Below are 20,407 nucleotides of genomic sequence, written 5' to 3'. Positions count from 1 at the left end.
TCATATACTCTCTATAGGCTGCACCAGAATGCAATCGATTCCATTAATAATATATTTGTGAGTAAATGCTGGCGGTGGTGATGATTACATAGGCACAGTTCAATGGATAGGTTAATCAAATCGAACACATCGTAAGTAGAGGAAATTATGATAGCCTAAAAGCTGTTACATGTTAGATTTTTCCCTGCATGACGTGGAATTCTAGTCCCGGGGCGCACTGAAATCTGTGCGGGTCCCTCCCAATATCAAAACATCAGCCAGCACGTCAAAGCACCGCTCCACCTAGTAGGACTGCCACTCCTCTCTGTCTCTCTAGAAGTCAGCGTCAGTTCCCCGCTAACCTCGCATTGAGAAGGTGTTGTCGAACAGATATCGCAAGAAAGTAAGGGATATCAAGTGAAGGAGAGAGAGACAGGTCGTCTTGTCTTGGTTCTCCCGTCATGAAGATGCTTGGAGTGCCATTTGCCCTGGTTTGGGTGGTTTTCGGGCTGTCCTGCATTCTCGCTGGAAAAGGTAAGGGAGTTGCTTACAGATTGTGATTCTAAATGCTGAGGCATTGGCGGACGCGAGCGTAGACTTCACAACGATTTTCAGATGTTTCTTTCCTGTTTGAACTCACGCTGTGCAATGTATTTTTAGAAAATAAGAGTCATGTATGAAATGAATCATTCAACAAAAGCGTTCCCGCAGACTGCAAAACATGAATCTTGTCGAGCCCCTTGGAAGTTGCACTCTATTGACCTCAGAAGCTTGGCAAACAGCATATAATCGAAACTATCAATTTATAGTCAATAATTGGCTGGTGCGTGCTTCAAATAACGCAGCGATGCCATGGATAGAATAGGGACCTCATTGACCGTTCACACACCACTGTCCAGCTCTCTGGCGTTTGTAGACTAGGCTATAGTATTAGACATGAAAGGGGTATGGTAGATATGCTATCTGTAATAATGCTTCGTCCTATTCTCGCCTTCAAAGTAAACAAATTACTGCAGAGTCATGTTTAAAAAGGGCATCCGCGGTGCACAGCAAGTCTTAATTGAGTCTCAAGGGTGAGACAATGGGGTTGGGCTGGAAAATGTATCTGTAAGTAAACATGGTTATTTTTCTTCTCTTGATTCAGATTGCATATTCCTCTTGCAATTGGTCCGCTGAGAAAGGAGGCAAAAACTGTAATAAACAATGATTCATCCTCTATTTGTAATTCAGTGATTTCCTGGGTAACTACTTAAAGAGATGCTTGAACCTGCAACCGTGCAGTTTTTAGATAAGCAAAATACCGCCCGTGTCAAAAAGGTCCAGACCTTTTTGGCAGAGGCCTTATCCTCACGTGTGCCTTGACTCCGCCACAACAGTGTGAGAAGGTGGATGATTGGTATTATGTTACAGTGATGGTATTCACTCCCACTTGCATTGAATGTGACATTATCAAAATGTAGGTGCAAGGAAAGAAAGACTCCTGAACTGTGTGTGTGTGTGTGTGTGTGTGTGTGTGTGTGTGTGCACGCGCTTGTGAGTGAAGGTGAGATATCTCCGAGAGTGTGATCACATTTGGGTTGTGTGACAACCCGAAGACAAAGATCATTCAGCATTATCTGACAAAGCCTTATCTTTTGTTGCATTTCCCAAAAAAAAAAACAGACATACACCACAACAGGGGGGAGAGAGAGAGTGTGAGAGAGAGACAAGAGCGCTGAAAGACAGGGTCAGATTTATGGGTGCCTTTTCCGGAGAAGCCGCATTATCTGAGTGGTACATAAATTGTTGAAGTGGAACGAGGGAGCATAACTCAGGCTTTTCACACGGTGACTTAAGAACACGGCAGTGCCTGGGAACTGTTCCGTCTGCCTTCTCGCTCTCTCTCTCTTTCTCTCCTCTTCTGCCTTTCTCTCTCCTTCGCTCAGCTGACGTCTTTGGGCAGGCAGAGAGATGTGATGAAAAAATGCCACGAGATGGAGAAAGGACAAATGTGCTCTTTCAACTCTCTCTATCTTTCTCTCTCTCTCTCGCTCTCTTTATCTCTCTCTCTCTCAAGTGTCTTCTGTTGAGATGTTTTTGCATTTCAAAGGATTACTGGTCCGATGTGAATGTAAGATGTTTTCTTTTCTCCTCTGTTTCTCTCCGTCTCGCTCTCTGTCCCATTTTCTCCCCCCTCTTCATCTCTTCCCACCCTTAACTGATCCCTAACTCTCCTTTACCCTTTCTCTACCCCCCTCCTCCTGGCCCCCAGCCCCTGTCTTTGAGTAACATCTTCGTTTCATGGTGTACTGGTTTTGTAAAGGGGACGTCAGGCCTTTGTTAAGCCGGACAGCTATGCAAATGAGCCACTTAATTTAGGCGTTAATTACCCAGCATGCCTCATTAGATTGAGCGTGATGAGGCGTGGGGTGGAGAGGAGTAGTCAGTAAACTGGTCTGGTGTGCGTATGTGTGCTCCGTCCAGCTGGTCAAATGGCCCCAGTGGGTCCCTTTGGTCAGCACTGTTCAATCTGTGCTGGAAAAACTTTTCATGCAGCATTGAGCTCTGACACATACACATTCACTCTCGCACAAACACTCACACTTTGATCAGAGGCACAGTCCGCCTCTCCCTCTATTTCACACACACACACACACACACACACACACACACACACACACACCACTTTCCCAATCTCTCCATCCTTCACCAATGGCAAGTTGTCAGCAGACAAGTCCACCCAATTACAGTGGGGGCTCTGGAGGACTTACATATCCCAGCTAGCCGTTCCACTCCCCTACGGACAGCTGGAGTGCTGTAATTGAGACTGAGAGAAAGAGTGGGATAGAGAACGAGAGCGAGTGTGTTTTGAGTGTGTGCGTGTGTGTGAGTGCATTTGTGAGTGTATGTGTGGATGGGGGGTGTAGGGCAGGGGTTGAGAGGTCAATGGCATGTGTGTTTGGGAGTGTATGTGTTTTAGTGTTTTTTTTTTTTAAACCTTCCAATAACAGGCGGCTTCATTGTGTAACAGTAGTGCTGACAGAAAGTGAAATCCTCATCGACTATTGACAACTATGGCCACTGGGAAACACGAGAGAGAGAGAGAGAGAGAGAAAAAGCACACACACACACACACACACCTGGCTCACCTGAGGCTTTGTTCACAGGTCGGGGAGGTAGGGACCGCAGCAGGGTGGAAAAATGAAAGTGTGTCCCCATGACAGGAGGTATTAATTTTCATGATGCGTCTCACAGTCAAAGGCATTATCTCCCTCTCTCCTTTTCTCTCTCTCTACCCTGCAGCGACACATTTGATTTGGTTTAAATGTATCGGGACAAATGTGGCTGCTTCTCTGACAGACAATTTCAATATTTTAGATGTTTCTCATCTGAATGGAGCCGTCAGCTTTAATAAGAATGAAATCTGCCGGACCACAAAGCAGTTCTCCTCTCTCTCTTTGCCCCCTTTTTTTTATTCTCCCTCGTCTCCTCTTTCTTTTTTTGCTCTCTCTCCCTCTCCCTCTCTGTTTCTTTTCCTTTCTCCCCTTCTCTTTCTCACCGTCAGTCTGTATCATTTTGTTTCGCCCTCTCTGTCCATCTCTCTCTCTCTCCGGCCTTCCCTCGGTCTCAGTCTGCACATTGGCCACAAGGTGTGGTGGTCTCTTAACAGATGTTGCTGTCAGTTTGTGGAGCTTGGCTTCCTCATACGTGTTACCCCTCTGTTAGATCTCCTCTTTAGTCCTGACCCAAATGATTTTTCTATGGTCCTTGACCTGTGTCCTAATAATACATCTTTATTTGTGGATGTTATGGAGTGGAGGAAGATCGACACTCCAGGGGCTTGATAAAGTAGTCCGAATTGAACACCTGCAGTCTAACTAAAGGGGCCGTGAGAGTGTGTGTGTGAGAGAGTATGCACATATATGTGTGTGTGAGCATGAGAGAAAGACCAACACACACAAGTGTGGTACTCCCAAATACCTCTGTTACACCTGCGTAGTCTTGACAGGCTCGGTGCTAACTAATGCCTTTTAATAAACCAATCCATCTGCCATGAGCCTGATCACAGCTTTGTGACTCATTAGCCTCTCTTCATTTAGAGTACATCGTTAGCAGACCTTTTAATTGGATTTCTGAGCAAGCTGTCGTGAAATGTGTGAGTCCATTTTAAACTAAAATATGAATGCAACATGTCAAGTGTTGGTCCCATGTTTCATGAGCTGAAAGAAAAGATCCCAGAAATGTTCCATACTCACCAAACTCTTATTTCTCTCTAGTTTGTGCACAAATCTGTTTACATCCCTGTTAGTGAGCATTTCTCCTTTGCCAAGATAATCCATCCACCTGACAGATGTGGCATATCAAGAAGCTGATCAAACAGCATGATCATTACACTTGTACTGGGGACAATAAAAGGCCACTCTAAAATGTGTAGTTTTGTCACACAACACAATGCCACAGATGTCTTAAGTTTTGACGGAGCGTGCAATTGGCATGCTGACTACAGGAATGTCCACCAGATCTGTGGGCAGAGAATATTCATGTCTTCACCATAAGCCGTTTTAGAGAATTTGGCAGTACGTCCAACCGGCCTCCGAACCGCAGACCACGTGTAACCACGCCAGCCGAGGAACCCCACATCCGGCTTATTCACCTGCCCGATGGTCTTAGTCCAGCCACCCGGACAACTGATGAAACCGAGGAGTATTTCTGTCTGTAATTACAGCCCTTTTGAGGGGAAAAACTCATTCTGACTGGCTGGGGCTGGCTCCCTGGTGGGTGGGCCTATGCCCTCCCAGGCCCAGCCATGGCTGCGCCCCTGCCCAATCATGTGACGTCCATAGATGAGGGCCTCATTTATTTATTTTAATTGACCCGATGTCCTTATGAACTGTCAATCACCCCAGAAAATGTTGAAATTGCTGCGTGTTGCGTTTTCTATTTCTGTTCGGTATAGATTGCAATGCTACTGCAGGTCTCCCTACCGTACCTGTGGGTTCAATGCTAACTTGAAGTGTACATGCGTGACTAAGAGTCCTGTGTGAAATGGTTACGTCAGTGGGAGTTTGCGGTCAGGCATGTTTTGTAGTTTGTTACACATACACGTTCGGACCTGTATATGTGGGACAGGTAACTGCTAGGCAGTCTGTGTATGAGGTGGTTTACATTTATGTAAAATAAAGGACTCCGATTGGATGATGGGGTGGAAAATGGTCTCTCCACATTGGGGGAGAGGGGTTGGAGATAACTTATAGTTAGCCAGAGAACCAACATACCAATCAATGAACGTGTACAGTGACAACCCACTGGGCAGAAACGGGTTGAGTCAACGTTGTTCCAAAGTCATTTGTTGACTTATTGTAACGTGGAATCGACGTGGACAATACATTGGATTTGAAAAGAGTTATCAACATCGTGTTTTGTTTTGAGGGTGAAATTTCAAGCACGGGATTGTGTCGTCACGGTAACCACATTTCAACATTGACCAACCTTGTATAAAATAGGTTGAATTTTTACCTTTGAAACAATGTCAGGTCTTCAACGTTATATCCACTCTCAGGGGGGAAAAAAACAAGCTGGGCAGCACCTGCTACTGGAGAATTGATCTTTCTACAGCTATCCTTAGGTCTGCCATCCAGGGTTTTAACCAAGCAGAGCTATGATATTTGTTACTGACTATTATCAATGTGCTATCGTGAAAGTGATTATTGCGAGTGCTCCACTTAAAAACTATTGTTTTTTGGAGAACTTCACAATTGCTGTAATAATCTGCGTAGAATCTCGAATGGCATTTGTCACTTGCACCATGTAATTTCAATTGCAATCCAGGTCATTTGGTTCTTCTATTAGACCAAGGACTGTTGTATAAATACACACAATATCTGACATTGCGTTCTCATTTGAACTTCGCTGCGCTTTTAAATGGTTGAAAGCGCAGTGATAGACATTTGGGTGACAGCTAAACCAAAAATCTGACAGTGTTTCCACTATGATTTTTTGTCAGCCGCTGTAATTTCCTGCAATTCTACACATTTTGCCATGGGGCAGAGAGCACATTTTGCAGTTTTTAAACTAAGTTTCCTGCATTTCTACACATTTTGCCATGGGGCAGAGAGAAAATGGCTGCTTCAAAGCAAATTTTCTGCAATTTTACACATTTTGCCATGTCTTGTTTTTATGTTATCTGAATGACTCAAAGATAACGAAATTAATGGGGGCCCTATGCAATGACATTTAACTTTAATTTTTTTTTTTTAATTCTCCCTGTCTACCTTTTTATTGAGGTGATTGTTAGTTCTCAAATGTATTGCTCCATTATCTTTTCTACATACTTTATATCAGAATGTTGTTTTGTTATTTTATTGTTTTGTTGTTATTATTATATTTATTATTATGTTGCAGTGGCGGCCATGATTTCATATAGGGGAAACACCAATCAGACATAGTTTTTCCATTGGAATTTGGTTGTGCTTTTAGATGGTTCGAAGCATAGTGGTAACATATTGGAAATTCAACTAACTTTTGGCTGTCTTTTCGAGTGGGTGATAGGTTGTAATCTCACCAAATTACCCAAATTATCCACATTTAAATGACGGTATGCCTGGTGGGAAACTTGCTAGTACTCATGAGACTGTTCATTTGACATGTTTTGTGTGTGTTTGAGTCATGTGTTAGTCTAGGCAGAGTGTGTGTGTGTGTGTGTGTGTGTTCGGGTGTGTCTACATGCAGGACTGAGCTTATCTGAGCTGATGACAGATAGGCAGTACAGCTAGCAGATAGTATCCCCCTGAGTACTCATTACTACTCCAGTCCCTTCCTTGTCTCAACACCTGTGTGTGTGTGTGTGTGTGCGTGCGTGCAGAATTCCTCACAACAACAACAACAGTACCTGCGATTTCTCGACCGAGACCAAACATCTGTGTGTGGATGTGTATGGCACCACCACCCCTCTACCCTTATCCCCAATGGCCTCCAATCTTCCTACAGTACTGTCTGTTTTCAGTGGGGACAGGGCTGTTGTTTTTCAATGGGGGATACTGTAGTCCTAGTGGCTGCAGCTGCCTTGTGTCCTGCGGCCTGTCTTCCATGATGTGACACATTCCGAGCACCAGGAACTGGGCTGACTTATTTCCAGCATTGTCCATCCCCCTGTTTATTTTGTTGGAGAGAGTCATTTGTTATGAGAGTGAATGTGCATGCACAATGTGTGTGTGTCTGTGTTTGTTTGAGATGGGGAAAGGGAGAGAGTAGCATGTTAGTATGAATAGGTATGAATAGGGCCAGTAGTAGAGTAGGGCCAGTAGTAGAGTAGGGCCAGTAGTAGTGCAGGGCCAGTAGTAGTGTAGGGCCAGTAGTAGTGTAGGGCCAGTAGTAGTGTAGGGCCGGTGGTAGAGTAGTGTCAGTAGTAGAGTAGTGTCAGTAGTAGAGTAGGGCCAGTCCACACACACCCGCACAGTTGTGAAGAGAGCACAACAGCGCCGCCGCTTCTTCCTCAGGAGGCTGAAGAGATTTGACATGGGCCCTCAGATCCTCAAGAAGTTCTACAGCTACACCATTTGAGAGCATCTTGATGGGCTGCATCACCACCTGGTACAGCAACTGCACCGCCCTCGACCGTAAGGTTCTACAGAGGGTGGTGCGGACGCCCTCGCCCTGCCAACCAGGATCTATATAGCAGTTGGTGTCTAAGGAAAACACAGAAAATTGCAAAAGACTTCAGCCACCCAAGCCATGGACTGTTCTCTGTGCTACCTTCCAACAAGTGGTACCGAAGCATCATGTCTTGGAACAACAGGCTTCGATTTTCAAACAATTAGACTGTTGAATAGCTAATCAATTGCTATCTGGACTATCTCTATTGATTCTACCTGTACTGGCTATATGCACACTCACAGGTCTCTATCCACACACACGCACACACACACATGCACACATATACACATACACACCAGAGGAGGCTGGTGGAAAAGCTATAGGAGGACAGCCTCATTGTAATGCCTGGAATGGAAGAATTCAAATGGAGTCAAACATGTGGTTTCCATATGTTTGATGTGCTTGATACCGTTTCATTAATTCCATTTAAGCCTTTTACAACGAGCCGATAGCTCTTCCTGTCCTCCTACGCACACACACCCATAACTCCACCAGCACACAGGTACAGACGCCACAAACACACACACCCATAACTCACACACACACACAGGTACAGACGCCACAAACACACACACACACACACACACACACACACACACACACACACACATACATTATCACACATGTACACATACACCCACCATATACATTGCTGCTACTTTTCATGCCCCTAAAACACGCTACCCTCTTCACCATTACCAATACAGGGAGGTTGGCATTTTTGGGACATATGATATTTTTGCCTCTGTAATTTTCTCACTCATTTTTTTGTTTTTATTTAACCAGGTAAGTTGACTGAGAACACAATCTCATTTACAGCAACGACCTGGGGACCAGCAACTGGAGAGGAGGGGGGGGCTGAATGAGCCAATTGGAAGCTGGGGATGATTAGGTGACCGTGATGGTTTGAGGGCCAGATTGGGAATTTAGCCAGGACACCGGGGTTAACACCCCTACTCTTATGATAAGTGCCATGGGATCTTTAGTGACCACAGAGAGTCAGGACGCATCATTATTCATGATTCATTCATGAGGCACAGATGTGGGGAAGGGTGCCAAAACATTTATACAGCATTGAAGGTTCCCAAGAACACATTGGCCATCATTCTTGAATGGAAGAAGGTTGGAACCAAGACTCTTGCTAGAGCTGGCCCCCTGGCCAAACTGAGCAATCGGGGGAGAAGCGATGTGACCAAGAACCCGATGGTCACCCTGACAGAGCTCCAGAGTTCCTCTGGGGAGATGGGAGAACCTTCCAGAAGGAAAACCATCTCTGCAGCACTCCACCAATCAGGCCTTTATGGTAGAGTGGACAGATGAAAGACACTCCTCAGTAAAAGGCACATGACAGCCCACTTGGAGTTTGCCAAAAGGCAAAAGGCACCTAAAACACTCTCAGACAATGAGAAACAAGATTCTCTGGTCTGATGAAACCAAGATTGAACTCTTTGTCCTGAATGCCAATTGTCACGTCTGGCACAAACCTGATTCCATACCTACGGTGAAGCATGGTGGTGGCAGCATCATGCCGTGGGGATGTTTTTCAGCTGCAGGGACTGGGAGACTCGTCAGGATCGAGGAAAAGATGAACGGAGCAAAGCACAGAGAGATTCTTGATGAAAACCTGCTCCTGAGTGCTCAGAACACACTGGGGTGATGGTTCACCTTCCAACAGGACAATGACCCTAAGCACACAGCCAAGACAACGCAGGAGTGGTTTGGGGCAAGTCTCAGAATGTCCTTGAGTGGCCCAGCCGGAGTCCGGACTTGAACCCAATCGAACATGTCTGGAGAGACCTGAAAATAGATGTGCGGTGACGCTCCCCATCCAACCTGACAGAGCTTGAGAGGATCTGCAGAGAAGAATGGGAGAAACTCCCCAAATACAGGTGTGCCACGCTTGTAGCTTCATACCCAAGAAGACTCAAGGCTGTAATCGCTGCCAAAGGTGCTTCAACAAAGTACTGAGTAAAGGGTCTGAATACATATGTAAATGTGACCTTTATTTTAATAATTTTTTAATAAATTATTTAAAAAAAATCAAAAATCCTTTTTTTCGCTTTGTTATTATGGGGTATTGTGTATAAATTGATGAGAAAATCCCTCCGATTTAATCAATTTTAGAATAAGGCTGTAACGTAACATAATTTGAAAAAAGTCAAGGGGTCTGAATACTTTCCAGAATGCATGAAAATACATTCAAATAAAAGGTCACACCCTGTACTGTCATCTCATATAAAAGATTTAAGCTCAAATTCAAACCGAAACAGTTTTTCTGTTTTTCAGTTCCTTTTTCTTTTGCCTTTCGTCAGCGGAAAGTTTTTTTTTTGTGTGTTTCTCCTCTTTGGTTTTGGCTCAAACAGCCGAGCACAAGCCTCCACTCAAGGTTTAGTAAGAATTATAATTTGGTGGGTGCTAATTTTTGTCTTATTTCACAAATGTGTGTTAAAGCGATTGAATGGGATCTTAACCACTTACAAATTCGTAACATATTGTATGAAATGGAATTGCACATTTTTTGTTGTTGTTGCAGGACATAACCATATCATACCAAATGGATGTGCGGACTGGTTTGGGCTCGTGACCACTATTTTCAAAATGATTGGTTGAAATGATGCAAAACCTTTTATAATGCATCTTTAATACACCTGTATGAATTGGAAATGTGTTTTTTCCATATCCCAACTCTCCCCGAGACATCCTCGGAGAGTGGGGTCACGGCCAGGATCTGCCATTTTCAACAGCAACTCTGGAGCAATTAGGGTTAAGTGTTTTGTTCATGGACACATCAAAACATTTTTTTCCCCTCGTCGGCTTGGGATTCCAACTAGCGATCTTGCGGTTACTGGTCCAACACTTTAACCGCTAGGCTACCTGCCGCCCAACAGCAAAAGCCCAAGTAACAGGGGCTTGAACCAGCTCAGAGCAGTGACAGCCATTGCTGAGGAGTAGGAGAGGAAAGTGTGTGTGTGTGTGTGTGTGTGTGTGTGTGTTTGCGGGTGGCTTTCAGCATTGAGATACCAAAGCAGTGAGTTTGTCCTCTTTTTAATCAATAGCAATTTTCCATCAGGTCACTTGCCTGAAAATATAATATTCACTGACAAGCTGAGGTCGAACACAAAGCAAAACAATACTATCGCTTGCCTGACAACCAGGGATGTAGTGGAGGGTAAACACCATTTACGTACCTTTTTTTGTGAAATAGCATTTACTCACCTTTTATTTTGTTATTTAGCATTTAATCACTTATTATCACATTCCCAGTGTTGATCAAAGCTCAGAATCCTTATACAGTGCCTTGCGAAAGTATTCAGCCCCCTTGAACTTTGCGACCTTTTGCCACATTTCAGGCTTCAAACATAAAGATATAAAACTGTATTTTTTTGTGAAGAATCAACAACAAGTGGGACACAATCATGAAGTGGAACGACATTTATTGGATATTTCAAACTTTTTTAACAAATCAAAAACTGAAAAATTGGGCGTGCAAAATTATTCAGCCCCTTTACTTTCAGTGCAGCAAACTCTCTCCAGAAGTTCAGTGAGGATCTCTGAATGATCCAATGTTGACCTAAATGACTAATGATGATAAATACAATCCACCTGTGTGTAATCAAGTCTCCGTATAAATGCACCTGCACTGTGATAGTCTCAGAGGTCCGTTAAAAGTGCAGAGAGCATCATGAAGAACAAGGAACACACCAGGAAGGTCCGAGATAATGTTGTGAAGAAGTTTCGGATTTGGATACAAAAAGATTTCCCAAGCTTTAAACATCCCAAGGAGCACTGTGCAAGTGATAATATTGAAATGGAAGGAGTATCAGACAAATCTGCAAGACCTGGCCGTCCCTCTAAACTTTCAGCTCATACAAGGAGAAGACTGATCAGAGATGCAGCCAAGAGGCCCATGATCACTCTGGATGAACTGCAGAGATCTACAGCTGAGGTGGGAGACTCTGTCCATAGGACAACAATCAGTCGTATATTGCACAAATCTGGCCTTTATGGAAGTGTGGCAAGAAGAAAGCCATTTCTTAAAGATATCCATAAAAAGTGTTGTTTAAAGTTTGCCACAAGCCACCTGGGAGACACACCAAACATGTGGAAGAAGTTGCTCTGGTCAGATGAAACCAAAATTGAACTTTTGGCAACAATGCAAAACGTTAAATTTTGAACACACCATCCCCACTGTCAAACATGGTGGTGGCAGCATCATGGTTTGGGCCTGCTTTTCTTCAGCAGGGACAGAGAAGATGGTTAAAATTGATGGGAAGATGGATGGAGCCAAATACAGGACCATTCTGGAAGAAAACCTTCTGCAAAAGACCTGAGACTGGGACGGAGATTTGTCTTCCAACAAGACAATGATCCAAAACATAAAGCAAAATCTACAATGGAATGGTTCAAAAATAAACATATCCAGGTGTTAGAATGGCCAAGTCAAACAGACCTTCCAATCGAGAATCTGTGGAAAGAACTGAAAACTGCTGTTCACAAATGCTCTCCATCCAACCTCACTGAGCTTGAGCTGTTTTGCAAGGAGGAATGGGAAAAATTTCAGTCTCTCGATATATGCAAAACTAATAGAGACATACCCCAAGCAACTTACAGCTGTAATCGCAGCAAAAGGTGGCGCTACAAAGTATTAATAAGGGGCTGAATAATTTTGCACGCCCAATTTTTCAGTTTTTGATTTGTTAAAAAAGTTAGAAATATCCAATAAATGTCGTTCCACTTCATGATTGTGTCCCACTTGTTGTTGATTCTTCACAAAAAAATACAGTTTTATATTTTTATGTTTGAAGCCTGAAATGTGGCAAAAGGTCGCAAAGTTCAAGGGGGCTGAATACTTTCGCAAGGCACTGTATATACTGTATATATAAACACTTAAATATATATATACATTTTTTTTTACATCCAATTGGTAGTTACAGTCTTGTCCCATCAAGAGCTATTCACCCTCTGAAACACAACCCTACCAAGCCGCACTGCTTCTTGACACACTGCTCACTTAACCCGGAAGCCAGCCGCACCAATGTGTTGGAGGAAACACCGTACAACTGGTGACCGACGTCAGCGCGCATGCACCCGGCCCACCACAAGGAGTAGCTAGAGCGCGATGGTACAAGAACATCCCGGCAGGCCAAACCCTCCCCTAACCCGGATGGGCAATTGTGTGCTGACGGCTGCGACACAGCCTGGGATTGAACCCGGGTCTGTAGTGCAGTGTGTTAGACTCCTGCGCCACTCGGGAGGAAGAATCCTTGTATTCGTGATCTGAGTTCTAATCACGCCCACCTCATTGTGAGCGAGTGGAATCATGAACAGTTGTTTGTTCGTTATTGTTTTCCAGCGCACCACAGATATGCCCACTCTCTCAAACGGTTAAAGGCGCTTACACACGGGCCGTGGTAAACGACAATTGAACCGCGTACAAATCTGCCTACCGTGTGTAGAGTCCAGCGGTCCCAGTTGTTGTCAGCTCAAATGTTGTCATTTTAAACATTGTTTGATTGGTTGACAAGATTAACAATGTTTATTAGTCAAGACTTCAGCTAATTTCATATTTTGGCACCTTGAGTACCGAACTTGCGTTTTGCCGCCCGTAGCCCTAGCCCCATTGAAGTCTGAGACCTTCACCGCTTACCACGGCATGTCTGGAAGAGCCTTAACTCCACCCTGTCGCGGCACAGGTCGAGGGCCAGTGAGATGTGAAACAAACGACCCCAGCTCGGAGTCGGGCTTTAGCAGCTCAACGGTAAGTAGCCTAACTGGAGATGCTGCTGGGAGTGGGTTTGCAAGTTGTCGGACAGATAAGGCAATTTCTTAAAGGTCTGCCACTCAACTGTCTACATAACCCCCCCACCACCCCCGCTAGCTGCCGGCAGATACTTTTATTGCCGTAACGTTAAAGGGCTCTGGCTAGTGTGATGCTAGCTAATGTTAAATGGAGCCTGACTCCAGTAGGAGGGAGCTACGAAGTTCTCATCATAATGTTGCTTTACAGAGGGTACTAGTGAGCCAGACAGTGGTGTGGCAGACAGTGGTGTGGCAGACAGTGGTGTGGCAGACAGTGGTGAGGCTGAGGCAGGCTGCAATACATGAAGGAGGAGGCAGACATGGCCTGTCTTCCCTATAGGCCTACATTAAAATGCAAAAAAAAAAAATAGTCACATTTCCGTTTATATCGGTAGTTTTTATTCTTATCTCGATCGGCCACTGGGGTTTATAGTTTAGCCACATTTTTTTTGTTTGTTACCACTACGTCACTGCTAACAACCTCACTTAGACAGCTCTTCCCAAATCATCCCCACTACATCTCACTTTAACATGAGTTTTACTTGACCCATTCTTAGCCACTGCAATTCAAACAACACGCTTGTCTTATGACATGACATTTTTCCTCTCTTCCTCTTTGCCTTAGTTGCCGAAGGTGATTCTCTCAGCGTGACGCTGTTGAGAGGAGACAGCGGGGGAGGGCAGGGTCTGAAATGACAACATGGCGACGTTCCTCTGAGCTGAAAGGATGTGATGAGTGATAGGCCCGAGCATTGACCTTAGTAGGGGCTGTCTGTTCATAAGCCAGACGCATGGCCCAGTGTGCTTTACAATGACAACCCAGTCATTTACAATGACAGGTCCAAGCATTGCATTTTACCCCAGGGCAATTAAACATTAACGGACTTACGCTTTGACTCAGTTTTTTCACTTTATAATGTATGCCAAACATTAACATTGATTTCAAAGTTTAACAAACCATACAAGTCTATGCACAAGGACTACTTTTAACAATTCGCCTTGAAAAGTTTACAAAGACAAATGTAGTGGAAGAACTGTGCAGATGCAAACCTTGGTAACGGAATTACGGTCAAACCTCCCTCAGGTTTTTATTGCGACCACGTTTTCCAAAAACATCTCATTAAGATTAAAAGATGTCTGCAGAAAATTGGGTTGTCAGCTATGACATGGCACCTTGAGTTTGAAAAAAATCTATTTTAGTGAAGTAGATTTATACACAGTAACGGAATTACGGTAACGGAATGACATCATGGGTCCTTGATCTGTACTATACGGAAATGCATAATTATGGACATACTGTAAATGTCATTCTCCTCATGTTTCACAAGTTTGGACATCACAGCGCAGCACGGTAGAGTACAGTGCAGTACAATACAGAACAGCAGAGTATACTAAAGTTCAGTACAGTAGAGTATAGTTCAGTAGATTACAGTATAGTGTTGTACGGTATACCAAAACGTTTGACTTTTTTGATACTAGAACATGAGAAACGGTTCGGTACTCTATTTTTTTTTTTTACTTTCGGTATTTCTGTCTAATGGATCAAGCCTGTCTATCAGTGCAGCCGACCCCTTATTATAGCCGCAACGTTCCTGCTCCACTTAGTCATTGCTATCCACAGTGTGAGTCTGGGCTGCACCATGTTACCGCCTCACTAATACTGCACAGAAGTTGACACACTTGAATAATGTGACACGGTGTTCATTTTGGCACTCTTCTTTCAATTTAATCTAGTCTTGGTCAGTTTGACTATAATATAATTAAGCCTTAGTTCAATTTTTTTTGTCATTTGAATAATGATTTAGTTGACAAAAAAGGGGGGCCATTTTAGTCAACTAGATGCCCTTTCGTTTTTGTCACATTTTAGTCACATGCCATTTGTATGACCTCATTAATTTATAGTCAAACATACATAGCCTTGTCCTTCCCTACATATTTTTTTGCTGTTTTTTCCTCCAACAACAGAAACATGACAAACATACAGTATATAACAATACATGATATAAGATTTATGTGGCTATGTAAATTCGTTATTGCAGAGATCCCGAGAGAGAGACAGAGAGAGAGAGACCGAGAGAGAGACAGAGAGAGAGAGACCGAGAGAGAGAGAGAGAGAGAGAGAGACCGAGAGAGACCGAGAGAGACCGAGAATGAGAGACTGAGAGAGAGAGACTGAGAGAGAGAGACTGAGAGAGAGAGACTGAGAGAGAGAGAGAGAGAGAGAGAGACTGAGAGAGACTGAGAGAGAGAGACTGAGAGAGAGAGACTGAGAGAGACAGAGAGAGACAGAGAGAGACTGAGAGAGAGACAGAGAGAGACTGAGAGAGAGAGACTGAGAGAGAGAGAGAGAGAGAGAGACTGAGAGAGAGAGAGAGAGAGAGAGAGAGAGAGAGACTGAGAGAGAGAGACAGAGAGAGACAGAGAGAGACAGAGAGAGACAGAGAGAGACAGAGAGAGACAGAGAGAGACTGAGAGAGAGAGAGAGACAGAGAGAGACTGAGAGAGAGAGAGAGAGAGAGAGAGAGAGAGAGAGAGAGACAGAGAGAGAGAGAGAGAGAGAGAGAGACTGAGAGAGAGAGAGAGAGAGAGACTGAGACAGAGAGAGACTGAGAGAGAGAGACTGAGAGAGAGAGAGAGAGAGAGACTGAGAGAGAGACTGAGAGAGAGAGACAGAGAGAGAGAGAGAGAGAGAGAGAGAGAGAGAGAGAGAGAGAGAGAGACTTTTTGACTTTTGGTCTTTCTTTATTGAAACATTCTCAATTCATTTAAAACTCACCCCCCCACTCCTAAAATAAAAAAATAAAAATATATCCTGTACAAATCACCATACACAAAAAACCTCTCCTACAACCGTATATCCAAAACATCTTCCCCAGCAATACAGACAGCCCCCCCAACACACCATATCTCCTCAAACATCTCCACACATTTGATCATTTTATAGAACTCAAACTCAACCCTAAGGCGCGCAGAGACCATCCCATTAAACAGTAGTAAAGGGTCTGTTATCCCCCCAGCTTTGACCCTGTTCCTCCTTGTTAGCCAAATAGCTAACTTTGCCTGAGCAAACAGAAAATTCAACAAAACACATTTTTCTTTCTCCTTACTCGAATACCTGTATCCCATTATAAACATCCCAACAGCAAAAACCACCCCCAACCTGTCACACAGACATTCCAACAGAGACATTAATGGCATTAACCTGGTGCACACAGAAAACACATGAATTACAGTTTCTTTCATTTGACAGAAAGGACACCCCTGCCCAATTCCCGGATCAACCCGTGCCAACCAGCTGTTAGTGGCCAGGGCTCCATGAAGAACCCTCCACTGGAGGTCCCCTGACCTCTTTGGTACTGGGGGTTTGTAGAGCGCCCTCCATCTAAAACCCACCATACTCTCCGCCCCACATACCCCCTGCCACTGATGTGCCTTCACTCCTGTTAGGCTTCTAATGCTCCTAACCTTAACACAGAGGTTGTAGAGGGCTTTACCTCCCCACCCCTCAAACTCCCCCAGGCTCGGATTGTTAAAATCTAACAAGTCCTCCAGACCCCCTTGCCAGTCTCCAGTCTCTGCCGTCACCTGCAGTGGCGGGAACATTGGTGGCCCCTCTCCCTTTGGCCTCTCAAACACCCCCTTACCGGCTCAGACAGTGCCTCCTGGACCTCCTCCAGGAATCTCTCCAGCAGCCTAAGAGACGTTATTCCTGTTTGTTGCGCCAAGACCTCCGGGTTTTCCACCCTCCTCTCCCAGCAGTCTCAGGTCACCCAGCCTTTGTAAACCCCCTGCCATCAGTTGCCTCTGCAGGTTGGCCGACTGAACCGATCTCAAAGGGATGGCTGGGTTGTGGAAGATAGGCTCCTCCCACACCCACTGCCCAGGCTCCACACCCCCTTCTCGTGTGGGTCTTAGCAGCTGCCAGGCCCTCAGCACCGCAGAGTAAAACTCTGAGAGACCTGCTGTACTCAGCCTCTCCAGCTTCATGAGGAACAGCTGCCGGTCCAACCCTAATCCGCCAGCTCTCCTCAGCAGCGCATGCTGGTTCCCTCCAGCCAACATCAGTGTGGTACAGCAGTCTCTGCACCGCCTTTAGTCGGAAAGCAGCCATCCTGCTCTCCAGTTCCACCAGGCCCTGTCCTCCTTCGTGGACGGTCATGTACAAAACTGCTGCCTTCAGCCAGTGATGTCCCGACCAAAAGAAGTCCACCAGCTTGCGTTGCAGGTCTGCAAGCAGACCGGCGGGGGGTTGAGGACAGCCAGTTTATGCCACAAGGAAGATGCCACCAGGTTGTTGATTATCAGCACCCTCCCTCTATATGACACTTGGGACAGGAGCCACCTCCACCTGGCCAGTCTTGACACCACTGCCTGTGACAGCCCCTCCCAGTTCTTGCTGACCCACCTCTCCGAGCCCAGGTACACCCCCAACACTTTAAGCCCTTCACAACCCCACTGCAAACCCCCTGGAAGCAGAGGAGGAGCCCTATCCCCCATGCCCCACATAACAGAGCTTTGCTCTTTCCCCAGTTTACCTTAGCTGATGAAGCTCCCTCGTACACCTTCAGACTTGTCTCTAGTTCCTGCATATCTTGCCCATTCCTGACCATCACAGAAACATCATCTGCATATGCTGAGACTGCTATTCCTGTCACCACATCCATGCCTGTCCAGCACACTCCCCGCAGTCTCCTGCGTAGCAGTCCTAAAAAAGGCTCAATGGCTAGTGTGTACAGCTGCCCAGATAGAGGGCATCCTTGTCTAATCCCCGTCTCACCCAGACTGGCCTACTGAGCCCCCTCCCACCTTAACCATACATGACGCCCCAGCATACAACAGCTTCACACAGGTCACAAAACTCTTCCCAAACCCAAACACAGACATCACATTAAACAGATACTCATGATCCACTCTATCAAAAGCCTTCTCTTGATCTAAAGAGACCAGTCCAAAGTTCACATTAGAACCTCTCGACAAGTCCAACATGTCCCTAATCAAGAACAAGTTGTCCGTGATTGAGCGTCCCGGTACACAATATGTCTGGTCCTTGTGTATTATAGAGTCCAGATGGGACTTCAGTCTGTTAGAGAGGACCTTGGCAAAAATCTTGTAGTCCGCACAGAGTAATGCCACGGGCCTCCAGTTCTTAAGTTCACACAAGTCCCCTTTTTTGGGCAGGAGAGTCAGAGCCGCCCGACGGCAGCTCATCGGCAACTCTCCTACCCCGACGCATTCACGCAACACGCAAAAGAAATCCTGTCCAATTGTTCCCCAGAATTTTTGTAAAATTCCACTGGAAGTCCATCGACCCCGGGTGCACGACCGGGGGACATCTGGGTTACTGCCTCTGCCAGTTCATGTGACAACAGAGGAATGTCCATTTCATCCCTCTGTGCCCGAGAGAGCTTAGGGAGTCCTTCGAACAAGACCTGAGCACACATAGGATCACACATTTCTGCCCTATACAATTCAGTATAAAACTCCACAGTCCGCTCCCGCATCTCCCCCACCACAGAGGTCACCCTCCCATCAGACAGCCGTAGACAATGCATACCCTTGGCTTCACTGCTCTGTCTTTCCAAACCAAAGAAGAAGGAGCTGGGAGCATCCATCTCCTTGAGCATGGAGAACCTAGCTCTTACAAGTGCTCCCTTTGCTTTAACCTGGAAAAAACTGCCCAGGTCCCTACGTAATTCGGCTAAGTTAGCCTGGAGGCCTACATTGCCTTGCCCCACCATCTCTACCTCCATCTCACTAATACACCGCTCTAGTTCCCCCAATACTCTCCTAGCCTCTGAGGATGAGAGAGCTGTGTACTGTTGACAGAAAAGCCGAATTTGCACTTTCCCCACATCCCACCATTGACTCAGAGACTCATACTCCTCTCTTCGCTGCCCCCATCTTTCCCAAAAAGTCTGGAAACCTGAGCAAAAGGTGGCATCTTGTAAGAGCTTTACATTGAACTTCCAATAAGATGCCTGCCGGGGCCCTGGTGAAATAGACAGCCGAGCCATGGTTATGTGGTGATCCGAAAACCCCACTGGGAGAATGGTAGCACCCATCAGCCTATTGCTCTGATTCCTGGACATGTAAAAACGATCAAGTCGAGCTGCACTCACCCTAGCCCCAAAAACCTTCACCCACGTATACTGTCTTGTGTTTGGATGTTTAGTTCTCCAAACATCCACTAGGTCAAACTGATTAAAGATGTCCCTAACACTCCCACTGACACTGAATGAGGCTCTTCCCCATTTCTGTCTTTTGTAAAATCCATTGTACAGTTCCAGTCACCTCCGATCACCAGCGTCTCCTCAGGCGCTACTTGTGAGAGTTCCTGTCTAAGACTCCCAAATAGAACCCCTCTTTCTCTCCCTGTGTTAGGCGCATACACATTTATAAAGACAAAAACCATGTTGTTAATTTCTGCTTTAACAACAAGCAACCTACCCCTACACACCTCCTTTGAGGAGCAAATTTTACAGCCAGACCCGGTGCAAAAAGGACTGCCACCCCTGCACTAAGATTTGTCCCATGGCTCAACACACTTGCCCCTTTCCACCAGAGCCCCCAATCAACTTCATTCACCACATCACTATGAGTCTCCTGCAGAAACAACACCTGTACTTTTTTTGTTTTACATATTCACCCAACACACTCCTCTTTCCCGCATCTCTGGCGCCATTTATATTGAGCGAGGCTACCCGAAGAGTCTCCATAAGAAGTGGGAGAAAAGCCAGCAGAGAAATAGACCAATAGCAAAGCTCAAAAGCCCCAGTGTCAGTAAGAAATTAAACATTTAAACAGTGTCTGAAGGTAAACCTTTACGCACTATTGTGACCCACTTCCTCAACCTAAACCGTTTCCTGGGTGAGAGGACACCATGCCCCTCATTTCTCATAGCATGTTGTACTGATCTTACAAACTTTCTAGGATCAGGAAAAAAGTCTCAAGATTAACTTTTTTCCCCTTAGTCTCATTCAGGAACCTTGTCAGTTCT

General features: G+C 45.3%; 1 protein-coding gene across 2 annotated transcripts in view; it reads left to right on the top strand.

Annotated features, from left to right (window-relative positions):
* Positions 1–272: 272 nt before the first annotated feature.
* The window catches only part of LOC115114241 (calsyntenin-2-like), a 284,603-nt gene continuing 264,468 nt past the window's right edge, over positions 273–20,407 (top strand). Inside the window, exon 1 of one of the 2 annotated variants that reach the window (XM_029642324.2) lies at positions 273–513. In XM_029642324.2, the coding sequence (XP_029498184.1) occupies positions 441–513 (73 nt within the window). In that variant the 5' untranslated portion in view covers positions 273–440. The remainder of the gene's footprint in view (positions 514–20,407) is intronic. The other variant, XM_029642323.2, reaches the window with a different exon arrangement.

This window comes from Oncorhynchus nerka, linkage group LG9b (assembly GCF_034236695.1).
Source record: "Oncorhynchus nerka isolate Pitt River linkage group LG9b, Oner_Uvic_2.0, whole genome shotgun sequence".
Taxonomy (NCBI): Eukaryota; Metazoa; Chordata; class Actinopteri; order Salmoniformes; family Salmonidae; genus Oncorhynchus; species Oncorhynchus nerka.
The sequence above is the reverse complement of the archived record's forward strand: the minus strand, read 5'-3'. Positions and strand labels throughout refer to the sequence as shown.